This window comes from Rhagoletis pomonella, unplaced genomic scaffold (assembly GCF_013731165.1).
Source record: "Rhagoletis pomonella isolate Grant_MI unplaced genomic scaffold, Rhpom_1.0 Rhpom_scaffold_00756, whole genome shotgun sequence".
NCBI lineage: Eukaryota > Metazoa > Arthropoda > Insecta > Diptera > Tephritidae > Rhagoletis > Rhagoletis pomonella.
The window spans coordinates 26,845-50,091 of NW_023459310.1; the positions used below are offsets into that span (position 1 = coordinate 26,845).

A 23,247-nucleotide genomic window follows, 5' to 3' on the forward strand; every position below is an offset into this window, starting at 1 on the left:
GACGGTGATGGTGGTGCCGTAGGTGAGAGCAACATTGTCCTTACGCTTCGTCCGATTAGAGAGAGACTTGACTGTGGACCACAGTTTGCTGGCTCCGCTTGTGAGATTGCAGGTTTTTATATGCTCATTCCACGTGTTCCGCTTGTGTTCGTTGACCAGGTTTCTAATGTCCCTATTGAGATCTCTTATACGGGGATCCCCTGGATTAGCCTGGCGGATTCGATAACGCACGTCTGCGCGTTCCGCCGGCGGTTTTTGGCTGAGATAGCGCTCTGCTACGCGCGCAGACGATGGTAGTGGAAGAGCATTGAATTTGCGATTGGTGAATTCCGCGAATGTACGGTTCTCGGATGTAATAAAACGACTACTATGGGTAGGTGGTCTGATGCGAGCATGAGCACTGGTTGCCATCCAATGCAGTTTATTAGACCCCCGCTGGCTATTGTTATATCTGGTGAGCTATAGCAGTCACCCGCGAACCTGGTGGGACATCGTCGTTCACAGTGCAGAACGTGGATTCGCCAATTTGCTCAGCGAGCATTTACCCGGATGGCCGTTGCCCAGATTGGAGTGCCAGAGTTCGTAGTGCGCATTGAAGTCACCTAGCACTCCCGATTCACACCCTCTAATAGCGCCCTTATGTTAGGGTGGTATCCAGCTGAGCAATTGGTGGCGGATGATATGTACACCTTGACGATCTGTAGCTCCATATCCCCTGGCCTGATGGCCAAGCCTTGACATTCAATGAATGTATCGTTGGTATCAGTTCGGGGGGGTAATGAGCCGGTATTGAACCGCGTTATGCAATATGAAGGCGTTTCCGCCTCCGACGCCACGGGGGCTTTCTCTTCGGACTATTTTGAACTCGTTCTGACTCTGGAGGCTCGAGCCGGAGTGGAGTTTGGTCTACTGGATCGCCGTGACTGAGATCTTATACCTTCTCATGAAACCGACTATCTAACCGATCTTACTTTGAAGTTCGTTGCAATTAAATTGCAACAACTTCATTGATTGTGGTCTGGTGATGGTTACGCGCGGGGTGAGTGAGTACGGGCGTGCTGCCTGTGCTGGTGGTTGTGCCTGAGGTGCCTTTGGGGCCTGACGTGCTGGTCCCTGACAGGGTGGGTTAGCCGCTGGTGTCGCCACCGGTGATGGCGTTGGTGCTTGCGTCGGCGTGTGTGTTGTTGGAGGCACTGGCACGGGGTGTTGTGGTGCGGCTGGGCAACAGGCTGCAATTAAGCCAGTACTACATTCTCGGTGGTGCATTAGGCCTGAGTTGTTGCATGCGTTGCACTTAACCGATGTTGTGTTGCACCTTATCACGTTGGTGCAGACGCTGCAGAACCATCTGTCCTGGGTGGATATCCTGGGTTGCGTGCTTGGGGTTGTCGACTGGTTGATGGTTTGGCGGGTGTTGGTTGTGTGGTGTTACGAGTTTGTTGTTGGTTGTTGTAGCACGACGCAACAAAATTGTTACTCCACTACCTGTGATGCCGAAGTTCTGAGCATGCCTTTGGATGGCACCAGTTGTTGCAGCGGTGTACGTTGCGGTGGCAAACACTACAGATCCAGGGCCTAGGATTTTATTTTATGCCGGCGCGGACCAGTAGTGTACGGAGCAGACTTGCGGGTTATGCTCCCATGTTAAAAAATTGGGGGGTTGCTGCTGTGTTGATGATCCTTAATCGGAGTATGTTCTCCGAGTGAATCTGGTAGCGTAGAACCGACCATCTTGGGATTGAATAGCTCAACTTCGCTCCGGTTACTGCAGAAGGTTAAACTCGTCCCGGAGCAAGTTAAACGCAGATGTGCCAAACGAGTGCCCGGCATGCGGAGAGACACCCCATGACTCGAGACATCTCTTCGGATGCCAACAGAACCGAACTCAACTAACGCCTCTGTCCTTATGAACAGACCCTATCGAAGTTGCACCTTTCTTGGGTCTCTTGTTAGTTGAATTGAACGACAACGATTGAGGGACTAACCGATCTGGGCGGGGTTGTTGTAGCCTTTACAACAACAACTACTACAACGGCAACGATTAAGGGGCAAGCCGATATAGGCAGGGCTAAGTAGCTGCTACAGCAACTACAACAACAACTATCGACCTATGATTGCCGTAATCGAAGCCACAGTGCTTCGACTGGCACGAGAGAGCCACGGTGCCAACTGTTTTTAAACCTAGCTATGAACCTTTTCCTCATAGAGACGAACAATCGGCTACAGATCGGGCCACTATGTATAACTCATATATCTGAAACAACTGTTTGTTCGGATTTGAGGTTTTATTTAAAACTCCTTCATTTAGACCGTTAAAATCAATTGTACAAGGCCCATTATACATACATAAGTACATATACATATGTATCTCCCATTCCACCGATGGTGCAGGTACTAGTTTTTGTGATATAGCTCCTTCATGTACTCAGCTGAAACTGTGAAATTTTGTGTGCTATTTATCAACAATTCGTGGCCACCTTAGCCATGTGGTTAGAGGTGTGGACTTCCATTCGGTAGAATTCGGGCTCAATCCCCAAGTTTTAATTATAGAAAAAGTATTTTCTAATAGCGGCTGCCCATCGACAGGCAAATGCAAATCATTCAGTGTGTTTCTGCCCCCAAAAAATCATCTGCCGTTCGGAGTTGGCGTAGAATTGCAAATAGTCTTTTCATTTGTGTTACAAACATCAAGCCGCACACCATAAATCAGAGGACAAGCGCGGCCACTTAGTAAAAATGTGAGCTGTAAATATTTACTTTTATTTTTTATTAATTTCACGGAATGATTGTTGTCAAAAAACGAACCTTTATTCAAATTTCGATGCAAAAAAAATGTTTTTTATATAATTTAATATCATAAGCTTTTCATATATACGAGCGGCTTATCGCTTTATAGACTTACGCGCTAATCTACAGTTTCTACAAATACAATACGATATTTCTTATGATTTTTATAACGTTTAATTTAAGCAATAAATACTGCGATACATTAAATTCGCATTTTATGTGTTACTAGATGATATATCCATGCATACGTATGCATGTATTTAGTTATGCATATTTGCATGTGTGTATGCATGTATGTATGTATTTCTGAAACAGATTTTTTTAATGTTTTTTTTTTATTTTCTTTATGTTTTACAATTAACAAAACAGATCACATCGATTTCAACTAGCATTGTTGTAAGATTTATATGTATGTATGTATGTTTTTTATGGATTAAGTATACAATTACTTGGCTACCACGCCAACGGTCTTCAACCGAAAAAAAATTTATTGTTAAAGCTTAACTGCAACAAATATTATGAGCTACATCGACTTTGTTTTTTAAACAATTAAAAATCAAAAATGTAGTATCTTAACAAATATCTGATATTTATACCTACATGTACAGTTCTATGTACATAGACCACAACAAAAACAAATAGGGGCAAACTTTTAAAGTTTATTTCGTGTTAGGGTTTACAATTTTTACATTTTATTTTTGTTTTATTTTTAATTCGCATACTTTGACGATGGTAAAGTTTGTTTTGTGGTCGCTTTAGTAAATCTTAAATCTTAAAAAATAGAAATCAAGTCTTTTTCAATATTAGAAATTCACAGTGTGTATCAGTACGAGTAGCGAAATGCAATACTCGTGGCAGAGATGACTGGCAAAGCGCGCCATTTCGTCTTTGTATGTATGTATGTATGTATATTTCCTTAAATAACTGTGTGTATGTGCAGTAAATAATGTTTACGTACAAGTTTCAGGTCATTAATGTTTTCTATATACATATATGTAGGTACATTAGGATGCCTCATCTAAAAAAAACTTGCGGTTTTCCACCGGAATTATAGAACTTTTTTTTTATTTTAAGACTTCTGGCAAAATATTTCCATAAATATATTAAGAATTATGCAGACCTTTTAAGCTTAAACTCTTTTATGATCTGAAGTGGTTTTTTGGAAAAAATATTTAAAAGAATTAATTTTATTTATATAAAAAACACCTTATTTGGAGGTGTTTGCAAATAGATGCAGCTCGCTTAAATTTTAATATTTTTCCGAAATATTTTGGCGGAACTCTCAAAATATAATAAATTTCATAGCTCCGATGGAAAAGCAGTCCCGATTGTTTTTTTTTTCTATGGTCTGATTCACCCTAATATACATCTTTACCTTAATTCACAAATGCCCTAACCAACACTATTTTCGAAATTGCGTTTTTCACAGATTTTGGTAGGATGTATTAAAATACACCTACAATAAAAATTTAAAAGTGTTAGTACCAAAAACTACGAGTTGGACATCACTTTTTAAAAGGTCCTACCTGTGAGTGATACTACTTTTAAAGTGTTTTTTTGTTTCTCCTGTAAAATAAAAAAAATTCTTCGTTAGGGCATTTGTGAATTAAGGGTGACAACATATCGACGGTCCTCTGCAATAACGGCACAACTCAAAATTTCATAGTTTTTAGTTACATATATAGCAGATTAGGTTTATAACTAACCATATTTTTCTGTGCCAAATCGAGTGGTTACCAATCCGGCAGAGGCATAAGTCAAAAACTCTCGATAGGTTAGTCGTGCTGTTATGTGAAATAACGACACTTTTCGTTTTGTGCCGTTGTTCAGCAATACAAATGGAATTTTTTTCGTTTTACTACTTACTAGTTAGTTGTTACTTATTTCGTATTTTTGCAGCCCAACATTTACTAAATCTTTAGATAAAGTCATAATTTGAAAAATTACGTTCCAAGACATATTATTGCTAAGTTACGAAACAAAAAAATCTTTAATTGGCTCTACTGAAATATATGAAATTTCGAGTTGTTTCGTTATTGCAGAGTACCATCGATATACATACATTTGTATGTTTGTGAGTAATATATATTAACAAGGTATGCATGTGCATATGTATGTGAATGTTGTATCATCACCTGGGTCACCTAGGGTTCGGCTATCGATTCGCGCTCACTACTATATATCTAGAATACATACTACATGCATGTACATATGTATGTATGTATATGCAACCAAAGCGATCATCAGCAACCAGGAAAATAAAGACGAAAAATAAGAGAACGTGTATTCTCTGCCTCTCGCGTGATTTGACCACAATTGCGCAACTTATCTAACTTAAGAAAAAAGGAAATAATAAAAAATAAAAAATAAATAACTTAAACTGCTGCTCTGTGCATTCATAATACCTTGGTAACTTAGCTCCTTGCTATATTTGCTTTTTTTTTTTTTGCTCTGAAGTACATTTGTGATTTTCAAATAATTGCATTTTTTATTTTGAAACATTTGCTTTGGGTTTTTTCGACAAAATTAAATACTTGTTCCTTCTTCGCATGTGCATGTAATTTACAATTCACTGGCGCCTGCGCACTTAATTTATAATATTTTTTATAAACAATTTTCATAGAGCTTCGAGCGCCAAATTTCTAAAAATTTATCACTGAATACAGTTGCGTGTGTTTTTAACAATATCAATATCAATCGCACAGCAAATCACCTACAAACATTGCATTATCACACAAATACATATGTATGAATGTTGATACATAAGCATATACATACATACATACATAGGTATGTATGTAGATATGCTCATAAAATCAATGCAACTTTAATATTAGTGCCATACACGTTCTTTATATTAAAATTTTTGTGGTCTTTTCATTTTTGTTTTGTTTTGTTTTGTGTTTTTTTTGTCTTCAGTACAATATTTTTCACTTTATCTCTCTCCATTTTGTTTGATTGATCGTTTGATTGCAAGCGCGAATCTCCTCACTGGATTTGTGGAATTGCTGAAATCTGAAAACCTCTACGCTGCTAGCCGCACAGGCAGATCATCCGCTCACTTGGATGTGGAGTAGGATTTTTGCTTGTTCATCAGCAGCAGCATGCCGGCGTTCATGCCTACGCTGCCCCACTTAACGCACTCGGACATCTGCGCGTAATGAAAGAGTAGCAATGCAATAAATTAGTACATATGTACATATGTAACTAAAAACTTTTGTAGCTCGTTTTGCTTCTGTACTAACCTGGCGCTTCCGCACATCCTGCTGACGACTGCCATAGCGACACCAATAAACAAAATGCTTGTTGTTGTTCCACAAACTATGCCTGGCCTTGCGCGCAAACGACACCTGTGCGTGTATAATGAAGTAGAAATATGTTAATAATTATAATCAATATGTACATACATACATATACTTTCTTTATTGGAATATTTAATTTTAATATAAATATGTCCTTTGACAGCGGCTTACCTGATTGCGTATGTCCTTTTCGTTATGCGCTGATTTTTCCTTGTCGGCGAAATTATTAATTCGAAGTTCCCAGCCTTGATTCCAGATATCCTCAAGCGTTAGTTTGACCATTTTGAATGTACCGTTCTCACGAATTTTTACGGTGAATACTTCAATGGTTTCAGGTTTGGGTTTATTGTCTGCAAATAAAGAGAGATGAAGCACTTATTATTGATTGCTGATGAATAAGCGTATATTCGGATATCCGGATATTTGTGTATAGGAGGGGTAAAACTCTCATATCCGGTCAATATCCTTAAATTTTGCATTTGTGGCAACAACACTAATCGTTCCCATAGGGGTACCCCTATGCGCTTGTAGCTGTCATCTAATAATACTTTTGTTTTCAATTTCGTTGTTTCTCGCCAAGATATTTGTTTTCTACAGCCAAATCATAAATATTAACAACAAAATTGTGTTCATTTAAGCGGATGAACCCTTTGCCAAAGAGAGATATGTATGTATGTATGTATGTAGTAAAAATTCTGTACATATCCTAAATGTTCTTAAAAACAAAGGAATTATTTCATCTTGATTGCTTGGGTGTTGAGCATTTGCACTCAGAAATAAATGTACTCTTTAGCCTCAAATAAATTTCGCAGTAGTTATAGCCAAAGTGCATTTCATATATACATATGTATGTATGTATGTATGTATATTTATCTATTTATTTGCTTGCTGCTTTTATCTAACAACGCTTTTTTTCAAAGGCAGTCATAAATCAAGACATGTTTGGGAGAGCATTAAACAATGCGAGATCCAAGTTCACTGTGCCACCTTGGCGCAACTAAATCTGTTATTTAATTTAGTAATGCTGCCTATACACACAGATAAAGCTAGAAAAATCTTTTTCTATGTACATATTTACTAATCATATTAAACTCATTTCAAATTAAGAGCGCTGAGATTTCCGTGAATGTGTTTTAAATTCTGCTAGTTTGGAGCTAACGATTTTTACCGCGCTTTTTTATTTATTTATTTTTTAACTTGCTATGCTTGTATGTATGTATTTATGCATGTTTGCTTGGGTAAAATCTTCCTTCAGATGAGCTAGACACTTGAAACTTCAAATTTATGTAGCTCAGAACCCGATGACAAGTGCAATATGAATTAAACTGCGAAACGAATTTCAACGAAATTTCAAACTTTCTTCCATAAAAGTAACTTCGAAATTTTTTTTTATATCGAGGAAAACGAACAGCACTATGAGCAAAAAAATTGCAAAAAATCAATGGTAGCTCCTTCAAACATGCACTTTATCATAAAAAAATTTGATAGGCTACAAAACTGCATAGCTAGAATTTGAAATTTTGATGAACATTTATTGAAATTCGTCGGATTTTTTACATAAATCTTTTATAAAGTTTGAAATTTGGACATAAATGGTTTTTGTTATATAGTGAGCCAAAATAACTCAAGAACGCCCTGTTTCAGAATTTTATTGTAAAACGCCCTATCTCAGGATTTGTATTAAGAACGTCCTATCTTAGCAAATGGTTCAAAAATTGGGTGTTCTTGGAAAATTTCCTGAGATTTCCAATTCGATCTTCCACTCAGTCGTCGATATACATATATGTATATGTACATATGTATTTTTAACCGACTTCAAAACAAGGAGGAGATTATCAATTCGTCGGAATATTTTTTAATTTTTCTTTTATGTATGTTACCACATAACTTTGGACCACGATATCGTGTTTAAAGGAAAGGTGATACCTCCAAGATGGTCCCATACCAATTTGGTTTAGATCCGATCGAAAGTCGCTTTTGTTTTTGGCTTAAAAATTACTTGTTATGTTTATTTTCAAATATTTGTTATTTTTATTAAATTTTTAAGTTTTTACTATACTAACACTGGTGTTTTGAGCTGTAATTAGTTTTAAAATTTATATATTTTTTGGTTTTTGAATTTTTTTATTTTTTTTTTGTAGTTTCTTACAATAAATTACACGGTTCAACAAAATTTGGTAGTATTTTTTCTCGAAAACGGGACCGAGCTCATCTTATAGATTTTGTGATGCTGATTTGAAGTGAATTTACACAGTTTTTTAAGCACGTCCAGTTTTTGAGAAAAAAATGTTGAAGTGTCGAAAAAGGAAAATTTAAAAAAAAAATATTAAAAATAGAATTTGGACATATTTATGTGTTATTTGTTAAGTTTTTAGCTTTTACTTTTTTGAACCGACTGATTCATTGTCAAAATTTTGAATACAATTTTTTATTTTTATTAATTGTTGATTTTTTTTGTAGTTTTTTACAATATAAAAATGTTGTATAAAATTTTTACTTTTTACTTTTTTAACCGATTTCAAAAAAGAAGGAAGGGTATCAATTCATCGGAATATTGTTTTTTAAATAATGTTGAATTAAATTTGTAGTTATATATTTTTCTTTTTTGTTTTTATCTGTGTTACCAAATAATTTGCACCACATAAATTGTTTCAATAAGTCTCTTTTTTTTTATCGGTAATCGATCATGACGAAATTAACGGTACTCCAAAATGCTTGTATGAGCATTGAAGTCGGTTGTATTTTTTGCTTAAATATTATTAGGTACTTGTTTTCATTTGCTTTTACTATTCCTATTATGTGCTTTTTATTTCTCTGATTACATAATTTTAATTCAGCCGGCTTTTTGATTGGTAAACAAGCTTTATCTGTGTTTTTTATTGCTGTTGTTAAAAAAAAAAGAAAAACTAAAAATAGCATTAAAGTGCACATTCCAACCATAATTACCATTTTGCAAGTAAACAAATAAATCCTATAAGCGTGCAAATGCATACAGACATATGTATGCACATACAATTTGTTCATACATATGTATTTAATTTATAATTCATTTAATTAAATTTCAAGTCACATAATCGCTTTTAAATCTACAAATCAATAAAATTATATGTAGTTTTGTATGTAACTGATGTATATTGCGGCCTACGTGACATATCTATCGCCAACTGTCCTAGCTAATACTTTTATGTATATACATACATACAAATGTATATACGCATGCATGTTCATTCACAATATTTTTATTCTAAATTAACGTAATATTGCTCGATTAAACTTTTAAATTTTTTTGTTATTGCCACTTTAAGTTTGCCTTTTTGTAATCCACAAATGTGATTGTTCTCTATAACTACCCGCAAGGTTAATAATAAGGGTCCTATCAGTGTATTAGTAATTTACTGAACAGTGACCTCGGCTAATCAGTGCTGAGAACCCATATGCTCTAAATTGATATTGGACGAGATGTGCGACACAGGTCAAAAATTTTACTTTACAATCCTTGAGATTTTGTTTTCTCTATTGTACAATATGTAGTTCTACATACAGTTGTGGAAAAAATTATAGCCCCACCACATTTTGACAAGTTTTAACATAAGTAGTATTTTTGTTGTTATATAAGATTCACACTTTGTACAATATTAAAAAAAATACAACAATTTTTCGTAAAAACTACGATTTTTTTAAATTAGATTTCCTAGAAAGATTCTGCGTATGCAGCCCATTGAATTCTAGTAGAATATTTTTATTTATTTTTGTCCCATTTGCTTCCATATAACGAACACACACAATTTATTTTTATATGGATGAAAACCGTAGAAAAATTCTAAAAAAAATCAACGGGAATTTTTAGCCCTTTTAAACTTGCACTTTTCAATGGGCTACAAAACTGCATACTCAGAATCTTACTAGGAAATCTAAATAAAAAAAGTTCCAAATTTTTACGAAAGTTTTTTGTTGTTAATATTGCACAAAGTTGGAAACTTGGATTTACACGGGTTTTGTTAAAGAAGGAACTATATTTTTATAAGCAAAAACCAAAATTAAATAACAGCAAAAATAATACGGTAAAACTTGTCAAAATGTGGTGCGGCTATAATTTTTTCGACCACTGTATGTAAGTTGTGTTAATGCACACTTAATTAAAGTCAGAGGCGCACTTTTGTTTTTTCTTAGCCCCTGATACCTTTGAGTTCAAGTCACATTTTCATCGCACGTTACTTAAATACTGGCATATGTTTGAATGTATGTAGATATTGTCTAAATACTGGCAAGTGCATCATTTTATTTTGTTTTTTTGTAAATTTTTATCTTTCGATTGCGACTTAACTTCCGCACTGAGCCCATGTTGCACATGTTAGAACTCGTGTTCACTTAAATAGCGACTGAGTATCAGTAAAAGTAAAAAATTAAAAAAAGAAAACCTATAAGAAAAGCAACAGCTACATTCACATAACATAATAAATGACTTATAATTTTATTGTAAACAAGGGAGAATTAAATACATACAAACCTATTAAAAAGAAGCCTAATTCTATTATGATAGTGCAGTTGTAGCCTATAGTCATATTCAAACAAATGATGTTTTCACTGTACAAGCAATTAGTGAACACTTGTGATTTTTAAATAAAAATTGTTAAATACAATTACTAGTCGCTTACATTAAAAAAAAAATATTGACAGGCAAACACAATTGTCAGTTTGTGATAAAATGTAGTAGAATTTTGAAATTGTTTGTTTCTTATGCCAAATTTCCACTAGGCATTGAAATGACAAAAATTTTGAGGCATATAAAAAAATGCACGATTCTGTGATTAAAATTTTTGTCATTTAATACCTGGTGGAAATCCAGCATAAGCATAAAAATTTTCGAGTACCGTTAATTTCTTCATCACACAGTGATAGGAACTAAACCAAATTAGTGGGGAACCACCTTTGAGGTACTACCTTTCCTACAAAAAAAAGAATAATCGAAAACGGTTCACGTGGTCCAAAGTTATCCCCGGGTACATGCTTAAAAAAATATTCACATGAACTTCTCCTTTTTTTTTGAAGTCAGTTAAAAATGAAAAAAAAATGTATACCCGTTTTTCCAAATACCTTTAAAATTCGTATTGCATAACAATATTTCCTAATGACTTAATAAAATTTGACTTTTATTGCTTTAAGCATTATTTTCCCTTTTAATTTAAATTTTGGACGCGAGAAGAAGACCAAAAATTGCCTCATATCAGGCGAATAAGGTGGTGTTACCGGCGAAGTTAGATTTTAGCTGCAGTTGTCTTGATTGTCAAAATGTTGTGTTTGTTGTAAAATTGTTTTGTTCTGATTGTCATAGTGCGTAGGTATAAATTGTTAGTGTAGTTTTTTTTTTGTTTTTGGGCTGCCGCTACCACCTTGTATGAATTCGCCTTGTCTCATATGTTTCGACTAGAAAATATTCGCCAATTTGGCTTCTTTCTGTTTGTTAACGTAATCGAACCTAGGCTGAAAACAATCTACCATTTCTGGTTGAAAATACCCAAAACAGCAACCTTAAAGGAAGAATCGAGAGTTCTGCCTGAACAACTTGTTCAATTCCGAGTTACTCTGTCAACTTTAAAATTTGAATCACCTTTAGCGCACTCATAGAATTTCATTTAAAATGATTAATTTGTGACCAAATGTGGAAACTTCAAGCCACGGTAAATAATTGTGAAGGGGTGAGAGCAAAATCCTTTCTGTGTTTAAATACTAACGTTTGAGCACTATTTCGTTGAGGCCCCAAAATGGCTGCCTAACAGTGTAATTCGATTAAATAATTTATAACCATGTGGCTGATTGTGGTGGTGATTCTCTGTTGTTATTTTAAGTAACTTTTTTTATATAAAAAAAATATAAATATATTTTGCTCGCCTTCCGGCATCATCTCCGCTGATAAAATTCGTGCATCTTGTTTTGCTTGTTTTTTATGTCTTCTTATATTGTATGTTTGTATGTATATACATATGCACATAGAAAGCTTTTTCCAAACAGGGTTTCAGGGTTGATTTTTCGAATTTCGAATGAACCACATTTTCGTTTCATACAAATCTTGACTTCTCAATAAAAGTTTCGAGTTTTTCAAACTTTTTCCGGTTTAAGGGAAACTCATAAATAGTTTTAAACCTATGTGTATCCTATGTTATTGGGGGATGAACAGTGTATCATATTTAATTCCAATAAATGAAAGTTTAGCGCTTAAGCATTTTCTCTTTATGAAAACTATGACAAATAATAATAATTCTTAATTTCAAAATTGAGAACCGGTTTTTTTCAAATTGGAATTCGAATAACTCGAAAACCGGTTTTGGAAAAAGGCGAATAATCGAACACCCTATTGTATACCTATGTGAATATCTGAAGCACATTTTTTCATTTCATTTTCATTTTTTTTTCATAATTTCGTGAAAAGTAGGAGCTAGAGAGGAAAGTTATTTCGAGCAAATGCTGTTGTTGCGCATGCGAATAAAAAATACGACCCGTGTATTAGAACGATAAGAATGGCGATAGATCTATTACTAATAATATCGATAAATTTATCGATAATCACGGCGATAACAAATCGATATATTATATCGATAACAAATCGGTACCTTTTATCGATAACAAATCAGTACCTTTTATCGATAACAAATAGGAGGGGCTTCTGGGGCCACTTTTTCATCTTTTAAAGCGATGTGCTTCCTTCCCATGCTTTCTCCTTTTTTTCTATAGAGTGACCAAAGTGTCGGAGTTCTCTTAGAAGGGAAAAGTTTGCATGAAATATTGATGCGGTAGAAATTAAATTTTATGGCAGACACGCAGCAACATGCCTATTGAGATTTTCCCCCAGAGAAGCGCTCCCCACCTTACCGACTGGGTATCTTGCATATAATATTTCCGAATTACTTAGCTAAGTAATACATATGTAGATACCTATGGTTATTTTCCTTTTTCCAGTTGGGTGGGAGTAAAACTTGCACAAAAGTTACTTGTAAGTACATGTCTCTATATCTATGCATACGGTGACCATCCGTTCTTTATTTTAAAGTCCTTTGTTTAGGCAACGGTTCTTTATAATTTTTTTTCAAAATGAAGGAGCTCTGCATTTTTCAGAGGTAAATTTTTAAACACAGAATATGAAAAATAATTTTTTTTTCCTTATATAATATAATGAAAACCTTCGCCAGTTCGTTTCGCACCCCACTTAAGGGTTTTTATTTAATAGGATTGTGAATTTTTATTTGATTATATTAAATTTCTTAATGAAGAAAAAGTGGCAATTTTGAAGAAAATGTATTTTCCTGTTGCAGTAAATAAATGTTACATAACAAAGACTAGTTGAAAACAAACGTATGGTTCCCCAAAACGAAAAAATTACAAAAAAATTACAAAAAAATGTTTGAAATGTTATAAAAAAAATTTCACCAAAATACATTTTTTTTTGGTTTTTATTAAAAATTGGTTGAAAAATTAAGACTGCGATGAATTATGAATATTAAATTCCAATTTTGAACCACTCTGTGCTGGCTTCGGCGTGCAGTATGAATTATGGTAAACGCATTTTGGCAGCAAAGGATGGCGAAGTCCTTGAAAAGGATTTGGCTTCATTTTTCGGAATCGGTTAATTAACTGGTAAATATTTGATTAAATTACGATATGGGTAAGGAACTTTTATCATACAAGTTGTATAAACGTATTATTTTACATTGGTTAATATGGTCACCGTATCTATACATATACAAATATGCACTTGCAACGCAAACTAAAGAAATGATAGTTAATAATTCAGTGCAAATACTGAGTAAAATATTCCTTTAAATGTTGTAAAATTAATTTAGCTCTTATCGCATTCGCGCACAACTAAAGTAAATAAAAGTACCAATCGACGGGTATATAAATAAGACTTACTCAAGCGATTTAAATTGCAATAGATGTAAAGCACGCGACTATCGTTACAAGCAAACGGTTGTATACAGACATAATGCACTTAAGTAGGTACGTTTATGCAGATGTATGTATGTACATATGTTAGTTATTTCACCACAGTAATCACCCCTAAGACCTACCCGATTCAAGAATTTATTCTGCCATACAAACAAAAATGTAAAAAATTTGTAATAAACTGCTATCCGATATGAAAGATATGTACGTGAATATAGTATACATACTTCTATATGTTTGAATGTAAGTATGTATGCATTTGAGTGAGCGCACTTTTTAACACAAATTTACTGACTTAAGAGAGCACGATATTTTAAATACACAGTGGTGAGTTTTTAAGTAATTTTAAGAGTACGCCTCACACTCTTCGAGCACCGATTTGACAACGTAATAAAACAAATTATATATCAAATTCCCATATTGAAACACCACTTAAAAAACAAGTAGATAATGAAACAAATAAATTTAGTACGTATGTATGTATGTACATAGCGCCACACGATACGCCACAGTTGGCAAATAAAATTAGTGGCCAAAAGCACCTGCCTGCCTCCCCATCATATGCGTACCAGTTTCTGTAGAGCAAGTCTGTTTTTTTAGCTGCACGAGTTCGAATTGAAATCGGTCTTGCTATAGTTAGCGGACGGAGATTGCGATAATCATACTTATGTATGTTCATATGTACATGCATATATTTTTCTGTTTGAATCTTCACAGACTTTGCAGTTCGTTGCAGCATAGTTTTTGAGCCACTATTACATATCTACATATGTACGTATGTAGGTACATTATTTCTTAACAAAATGCACTTACTGTGAGTTCTAGTTATTATCTATTCTTACTTGTATGTACAGTTAACAGCAATAGTGGTGATACACATCTCTTTTAAATATTCACAAAATTTTTAAAACTAAAATCTTTTTGTTATTTTTTTTTAACAATATGGATCACGCTTCAAATAAAATTATATAAACCAAGGTTTTAAGCCTTATATAAAATTCAACAAATTTTCATCAAAACTTTCAACTTTTTAATCAGATTTTTTAATAAAATTACCAGTACGCAGTTTTATAGCCCTTTCAGTTTTAGTGTATTGAATTTTAATGTGTAAAAACTATGTGGCTAAGAAATTTCGTTGATTAAAAAAAAATCTATCGGTTCTACGCATTTTCCTCCATATACATACGAGTACATAGAATCCATACTTCGTATGGAAGAAAATGCGTAGAACCGTCAGAAAAAGTGTTAAAAATCAACGCGATTTCTTGCCACACAGTTTTTACACATTATTATACTAAAATTGAATGGGCTATAAAACTGCATACTGGAAAAAAATTTAAAATTTTGATGAAAATTCGTTGAATTTTCCTTAATTTTGTATAAAGCATGATCCATAAAAAAAAAAAAATTTAGCATTAAAAATTTTGTGAATATTTAAAACGACATGGTGTATCTAGACTTTTGCTGTTAACTGTATCTATCTAATACTCTCCGTCTTCTGTTATTATTTTTTTGGTATTTTCAGGTACTTAAACTCACTCCGATATTCTCATGTGCTAAAGGTGAAGTGTGCCAACTGGCACGTCATTCATTCATTCGGTTTTTGTTCATGTTTTTCTAGAATATTCGCACCGGCTGTGTCAGATTTTTATTTCTTTTGTTTAAGCGCTTTCAGGTTTATTTACCAGTTATGGTAACCAACTATTTAGAGAGTGCGCGTTGTAGAGATTGTTTATGCAAAAGCATAAAATTTCAATATTTAAACTGAAATTGCAGCGGATTGATTTGTGTTTGTATGCTCTTTATGTACCATTTTTATTGTTTATTGGGCAGGTGATTAGATTACATTACTCAGTGATTTTATTATAAGTACATAGGTACCTACATGTGATTGTGTCCGCGTTTGTTAATAATAGTTTATTTAAAGCATTTCAAATGACGTGCTTGCTTACATACTCGTACTTAACATATGTATGTATGTATGAGTTTCTTAATTTAAATTGAAACTGCTCTGAATAAATCATCTTTTTATTGCCCCAAATACAAGTCATTATTTTTTTTTTTGTATTTTTTCAAGTTGTATGCAAATTGCGTCATAATTGTTGATTATAGTTAGTGATGTGCTGGGTCGATACCTTTAAGTATTCAGCCTCATTGCGAGAGTCGTGCCGAATGCAAGTCGTTTTTCGAGAGTCGAATCGTATCGAAAATTTAGCGTCATTGCCTAAAATTTCCACTCGTCTAGTGTATTAAAACGGAAGAACTTGGCAGCACTGCATAGTTTTCGACAATTTTCGTCGTTTACTTATTTCAGCACGACAGTAGACAATGCTAATGTTGTCGAGTCGTACAATTCAGCCTAATTTACGACTTACGCAATGAGGCTGATTGATAAATACTCGTTGCCGATTTGAAAAGTATCCAATACATTCGATACTCGGTAACGATATGTTGAAATTTCTAATAAGAGCGAACAATAGCCAAAAATATGGAATCAAACCGGTTCAGGGGAGCCTCGCTTATGGGGCTAATTGAGCCTATAATTGTGAATAAAATAGTAAATGCGTGTTTGTATATATATTTTCCACATAGGTTTTATGGCAATGGTGCGATAAGACACCGTAATGGGGATTTTCTTACAGAGGTTGCTCTAAATTTCTCGTTCCCTTGTTCCAAAAATATATCCAACCAGAATTTAGAGAGTACACATTAGCTTTGAACATACGCCGTCATAATGCAAATAGTAATCAATGTTCTTTGATGAGAGAAATATCATAGGCATAACGAGCTAGAAAAAAACCTAATAATGTTCTCACGAAAACTTTTTTAGTTGGTAAGACTGTTGCGATAAGTACAAGAAGGCGTTGTTGATAACGGCAATATTGCTGAGATACGCTTGGCGTACTTGTTCACCGCACGCGTTATGCTTGATTCACTCAAATCCACATTGGTAATTTTTTGAGAAAAGTATCATCTTATTTGTACCTTTTGTGTTCTTTAGGCGAAATAATTTTTTCCAAATTTTATTGAATCGGTATCGGGTACCGAAACTTCTTTAAAGTATTGGGTACCGACAATTCAGCACATCACTAATTGTATTGACAGTGGTTTAAAATTTCATTAAGAGTAAAACGTAATTTCTGATAAGTATGTAGTGAACATAAATTACTCACTTGCACCTTTTTTATCTCAGCAAGAAATGCTTGCGTTTGTGCACATACATACTTACACAATAAATTTAGGTTCAAAAATGCGGTGGTCGCTGAAGAAATGAAGCTTTTGTTTCGTTTTCCTCGTTTTAGCGGTGTTGTCATACAATTTTCTGGCCTTACTTCGCTGACCAATTCAAGAGAAAGGTTCTGGCATACATATCTGACAGATGTTAAAAGGATGTTATTTGTCCTTGTTTCTAGAAAGTGTTCGCTGTTTCCACTATTTGAAATTTGAACTAAACTGTTCCATATTGTGACATAGTCCCAGACTACCCTAATTTTATCTTATAAACGACTTCGAACAAATTCAAGGGAATAAGATTCATTGATCAAAATACTTGCGCGTAACAAAATCGAATGAATCCATGATCGCAAGAATCGAAAAAAGCAATTTTTTTTTTAAGGTTCATTACATTAAAGGTTGTATAGTTTTCACCTCCAAAAAGGAAAAAAAACTTAAAACCTAATTTTTAAAGTAATTCTAAGGGTCTAGGTAATTTTTTTTTATCCAACGAGCATATTTTTTCTTCATCTCAATATCTTTAAGATAATGCTACTTTCATTTCGCTATCTATTCTCGTTCTCGACTTATGTATGTATTAAGTCTTTGTCACAAAAAAAGTAAATTTTTCGAACTGTTGCCGAGAATGGCGTCAGTGGAGGAAACTTAATTATTGCCCTACATACATAAAATATGTATGCTAAGTGCTTGAATGAAAGCAATGTACCTATTATTTTCACAAAATCACAATTAGTGATGTGCATAAATATGTATATGTGAATATGTTGTTCTAAAAATAGATAATAAAATACACATTCGGAATCAAGCTCGTCTTTCGCTTAATAAAACCGTAAAAAGTAACATTAAAGAACACGTGAATTTATCAGCTGATTAACGCGTTGTTGCTAACTGCTTGTCGTAGGGTTTTTATCACATGCAAATATTTTTAGCCCATCGTGATTTTATTTATCACTTGCTTACTGCTTGTGTTCTCGTTGTTAATTTAAAAGCACTCAATTTGAATCAAATACTTTACCACGGAATAATTATTATTATTTTTATTTATTTAGCAATGCTGTCTTTTAATCTAATTACGAAACCGATCAATTTGGAGCATTTCGACCAGCAATTTGTCTAAATGAGGCGCGTGCCTACAATTTAATGATTTGTATGTACTATGTAAATGTATACGTAAATATACATACACATGCACATACATATGTATGTTATTCTCAATCACTAGGACACGCTTAAAGCACTCAATTAGCACAAAAAAAGGTATCAACTATCGTCGTTCCTACTTTCTTTAAACTACCTAAAAGTCTATAACAGTCTTATTTATTGTTAAAATATTGTTGTAAGTATTAACTTGGAGTAAATGAACCTTCTGTTATTATTATATCGGAGTTTTCGTATATCCGAAAATTACCGTTACACGGGAAGCCGTTGCAGTTTTCGTCCGATTTGAATAATTTTCAACGAATTACTTTTTCGTACCAAGGGTATTAAATGCACCGAGTTTGTTAGAAATTGATAAATCGGTTACCGAGATACACATTTTTGGTCATAATTATTTAATTTTCTGCTCAGTGGTCATTGAAATAATCGATTTTGAGTCAATTAGCTTCAGTAGTTTCGTGTTTCTGTAAAATGCCGTCATATGACGGGAGGTGGGCGTGGTTATTGCCCGATTTCAAAGATTTCCAACAGATTTCTTAGCTTTATCCTAAGCACGGCTCGTAGCGAGTTTGGTAAGGATTGGTGATGCGGCTGCTAATATACAGTATTTTATCGTGAGTGGGCGGCGTCACGCCTCTTTTCCAAAAATTTCATAATAATATTATTTTGCACCGAAATTCTACTTCACGTGCTGATTTTGAAGAGTTTGGACCCAATATTTACTGAAATATCTAAGTTTTTGGTCGCGTGATTTGGGGCGTGGTTACCTTCCGATTTCGCCCGTTTTCAATAGAAACCTACCTTGAAGGGCAACCTATGTATAGGTATACTAAATTTCGTCGAGATATATAAATTTTTACTGGAGTTATCGTGTACACGGATAGGCGGACGGACGGACGGACAGGCAGACATGGCTTAATCGACTTATCTTTTCATTTTGATCATGTATGTATACATTTGTCTATATCTATCCGATTGCTTTAGGCTGTTACAAACAACAAAGTTATAATACCCTGTGCACAAGTGCGCTACATATATTTTTTATTGCACTTAAAAGTTAATTAACTAAATAGAAATCTAACTTAAAGCCTTTAAGCAGAAGTTCAATATCTGAAGTCTTAAAAATAATTAATTTGCTTGCACTTATGCATAAATAAAAATTGTATCATCTCTTAAAATCGACAACGTCACGTGGCCGTCCATATCTAAACCTTGACTATCAGTATTTAACAATAATTATCTAATCTCCATGTATTGTTGTTTATTAGGCATCAGCGTCATAGGATGAGTGTACAAATTTTGTTTATATGTATGTATGTATATCATTAAAACTTGGCTTTATTACAAATATATGTACATACATATGTATGTATGTATACTAATTAGGTAAATTTTCACTTTCATTTTTTTTTCCACTGAAAACGTGTTTGTCTCACTGCAATTGCTAATTAAATATCCGCGCTTCCTACCTGGAATACAGGTATTTATGTAAGCCTTACATCTAAATTATCTGCACCGCTGACGAGAATACGTTTAGCAATGCATATGTATGTATGTACATACATACGTATTTGAGTTAAATACATATACACTTGTTGTTCATTGGCCCCAGCATTTAATCTGACCTAAAAAACTGTTCAAGCCTTCGTAAAAAACTTAAACACCTACATATATATTTAAGTACATACATACATATTTAGCAGTACACAACACGATTGCAATGTATCAGTATGCTGAGCCCTATTTTACCCGCTCAACGCCCCAAAACCGCGCCACAAATTGTCGTAGGTACGACTAGTTCATACAAACCCACTTTTTACCTATGCACATAAGTACTTACATACATATGTACATACATACACACATATTTCACCAATTGTCCTTCGTTCGTTTACTCACCTTTTGCCGTTTTGCACAGGACAATGCCGAACCATGACGTCATTGGTGTTTCGTTTTCATCCTGCGCTCGCAGTGGCAGCTGCAGCGCCACCTCATCCTCATCGTCATTGTCATCGTCCACATCATATTCGTCGACACCACTGCCACCGCTGCCGCTGCTATTGCTGCGCATAGTACGTTTATTAGTTGTACTGTTGTTGGTGTTTGCGCTGCGCACTTCGACAATGAAGCCACATTCGACGACAGCACAGAAAATACGTTGCTCATCGCGTTTGAACCACTTGGATTCGCGCAGCTTTTGCACTGCAACCGAACTGCCAAAAGTCGCAGTTTTACTGTGTAAATGCGCCAATAAACTTAAACCGCTGGCCGTACTGGCGCCACCGCCGACAACACCACCGCCACCGCCGCCGCCGCCACCGCCTCCTCCTGTGCCACCGCTGCCATTTGCCGATGCTGCTGCATTGTTCGACTGATGGTTGTGACCCTGGAGTGGCCACCACTTGAGCGCATTCACAAAACTATGTGAGCGATTTAGATTTGTGGTTGTTGCACTTGTCATTTTAAGGCTGTTGTTGTCGTCGTCGGTATGGACTCTGTTTGTATCACTGTTACTATCACCGTTGTTGCGTTGCTTTGCTGTAAATATTGAACCAATTTTATGGTCAGTGCCGTGTGGCGTATGGGTAGCTAAGCGAATACAATTTGCAGCACCAATTTTGCCCTCGAGAAATGCAATTGGTGTACAGGAAAAAATTTATTTCGCTTTTTTACTTGTTGTTGTTGTAATTTTTCAAATGTATTCAGTACGTGAAGTGCGGGTACGCTTTTGTGACTTTCACTATGTGTATTTGCTTCTGTTTCGCCGTTAAAAATTTTCACTTAAGGTTTTCACAAATTTTCTATGGCTGAAAATTGCAATTCGTTGCGTGCCTCACGCAACTTTTTCGCGTTTAGCTACTTTTTTACTTGACTACTTTTGGCAAAAGTTTGATTTTTATTCGTGTTTTCTTGCTTTTAGTTAATATGTGTGGTGTTATAACCAACAAAAAAATGTTGTTCCTGTGATTATTGTAGCACTAAAATGCTCTTTGGTTGTTTCATTCGCAGTGGGTGCGGTTTAAATAGAAAAAATGCTTTGATTGATATTAAAAGATTTGTTCTTTTTCAAATATCTGCAGATAATGATATATTTTTCTTTAACAAATTTCACAAGTTGTTGAAAAATTCTCAGTTTTACTCGTAAGTTTTCGCAAAATCGAACAGTTGCGCTAAATCCCAATTTACTTCTGCTCTGCAAGAGACCTTAAAGGCGAATACCAGCTATTCGCACTGAATGTGTTTATTTAAAGCCGGTTTCACTCGCTCACTCTTGGCGCTACAATGCATGTGCGCTACGAGAAACGCGTCTGGCCGATGGTGGCAGTTGATTCTCTTATCTCAATGGGGCCCCCCAAAATACTTAGCTCCATACTTTGTAGTTAAATATGTATATTAATGTAGGTGCTCATGTATACATATCAGCATTCAAGTGTGGTGAATACATTTTGCTTCGCTCGTGACTACTTACTCAACTTACTCTTTTTAATCGAATTTTTTCTTCAGAAAACAGAAAACGTGAAAAAAATATGGGAGATATGAAAAAATGTGATTATCTGGTGCGAGGTGAAGAGAGAAGAAAATTTTTCTCTGTCTTGTATTTCTTTTTTTGTATTTTAATAATAATGAATGTACATATGTAGCATTCGTGCAGCTAGCACTGTTGCCAACATAGTGCTTTTCTTAATTCAGAACTCGAAAATTTTTGATTTTGGTGCTTTGTGCGTTTTTGGTGCTTTTTTTTAGTTTGAAGACAACAAAACTGTAAATCTGAAATAAAAATGGAAGTTAAATTTAGAGCAATTGGAAGTCTCATAAGGAACTTTACAAAAATGGAGACAAAATCATGGCACAATGACAATCATAAGCGAAAGAGCATATGTTTGTCAAAAAAATATGTGGCAGCATTTTCAATCGCCAGTTTCACATACGCTAATTTGCCATTGCCTACAAAAACGTCCATGTTGCTAGACCTTTAGTTTGGGCTGAATTTGTTATATTTTTACGAATATTAAAAAAGCGCCAGCATCTCCTAACAGTAAAATGAATAACGAATCTCTTTTAAAAAAGGAACGAAAGTTCTTTACATTGCTTTAGTTAACGAGATCATAAGAGTATACAGTGTAGATTTAAACTTCCAAATAGTTCATGAAACTTAATTTCTTGTTGTTACTTTCATTTGATAGGAATTGTAGAAAAAATTAAGCAAAACGAAGAAAAATTAATATTTAAACAGCGCAAATCTAAGCCAAACGGCAACGCTGGACACAGCTGCAAATTAGAAAACAAGAACAAAAATGTTAACGTTGCGTCGTTTGGACGAAAATATTTGAATTTATAGAAAACAAAAAAAAAACACTAATTTTTGTAAATTTGAATCGGCACACCTACGATAAAATTTTTATGAATACAAGTGGTTTTAGTGCTTTTTCAAATTCGAAACTTGGCAACACTGCCAACTAGTCGCATACCATAAAAATGTTGGTGTGACACAAAAGGTGTTAATTATGAATTTTTCTTTAATAAGCTTTTAATATCAAATGCAATCCAACTTCCATACATATACAGTATCGGTCAAATCTATAGCACGCCATTTCAAAGTGATATTGTGTGCAACTTATGTTTATTTATTTATTTTTGAGAATTTTCAATTAAAATACAGTTCTTTCTCTAACAAACCCCATATAAACCCAAGTTTAACAATTTGTAGAAAACTTCAAAAAGTGCAACAAATTTTCACCTAAATTTCAAACTTATTTATCGGAAGTGTTTGAATTTTTCTGAATACACAGTTTTATAGCCCAATCAATTTTAGTCTGATAATGTGCAA

The 23,247-nt window shown here is 34.4% G+C and overlaps 1 protein-coding gene across 1 annotated transcript; it reads right to left on the minus strand.

Moving 5' to 3' along the window:
• Nucleotides 1–4,217: 4,217 nt before the first annotated feature.
• On the minus strand, nt 4,218–21,722 carry LOC118751526. Its single transcript, XM_036486356.1, has 4 exons — nt 20,319–21,722; nt 6,261–6,439; nt 6,033–6,137; nt 4,218–5,938 (listed from the first exon to the last, which is right to left on the minus strand). Exons 1-4 carry the CDS (start codon nt 20,878–20,880, stop codon nt 5,846–5,848), a joined length of 939 nt encoding a protein of 312 aa, XP_036342249.1. The 5' UTR covers nt 20,881–21,722; the 3' UTR covers nt 4,218–5,845.
• Between the last annotated feature and the right edge of the window lie 1,525 nt (nt 21,723–23,247).

Excerpts from the sequence above, each read along its gene's own strand:
- LOC118751526 (XM_036486356.1), bottom strand. The coding sequence starts at position 20,880 with ATGACAAGTGCAACAACCACAAATCTAAATCGCTCACATAGTTTTGTG. Across the intron at positions 6,440-20,318 it reads CCTGTGCAAAACGGCAAAAG|ACAATAAACCCAAACCTGAA; the intron begins GTGAGTAAACGA and ends CTTTATTTGCAG. Across the intron at positions 6,138-6,260 it reads AAAAGGACATACGCAATCAG|GTGTCGTTTGCGCGCAAGGC; the intron begins GTAAGCCGCTGT and ends ATACACGCACAG.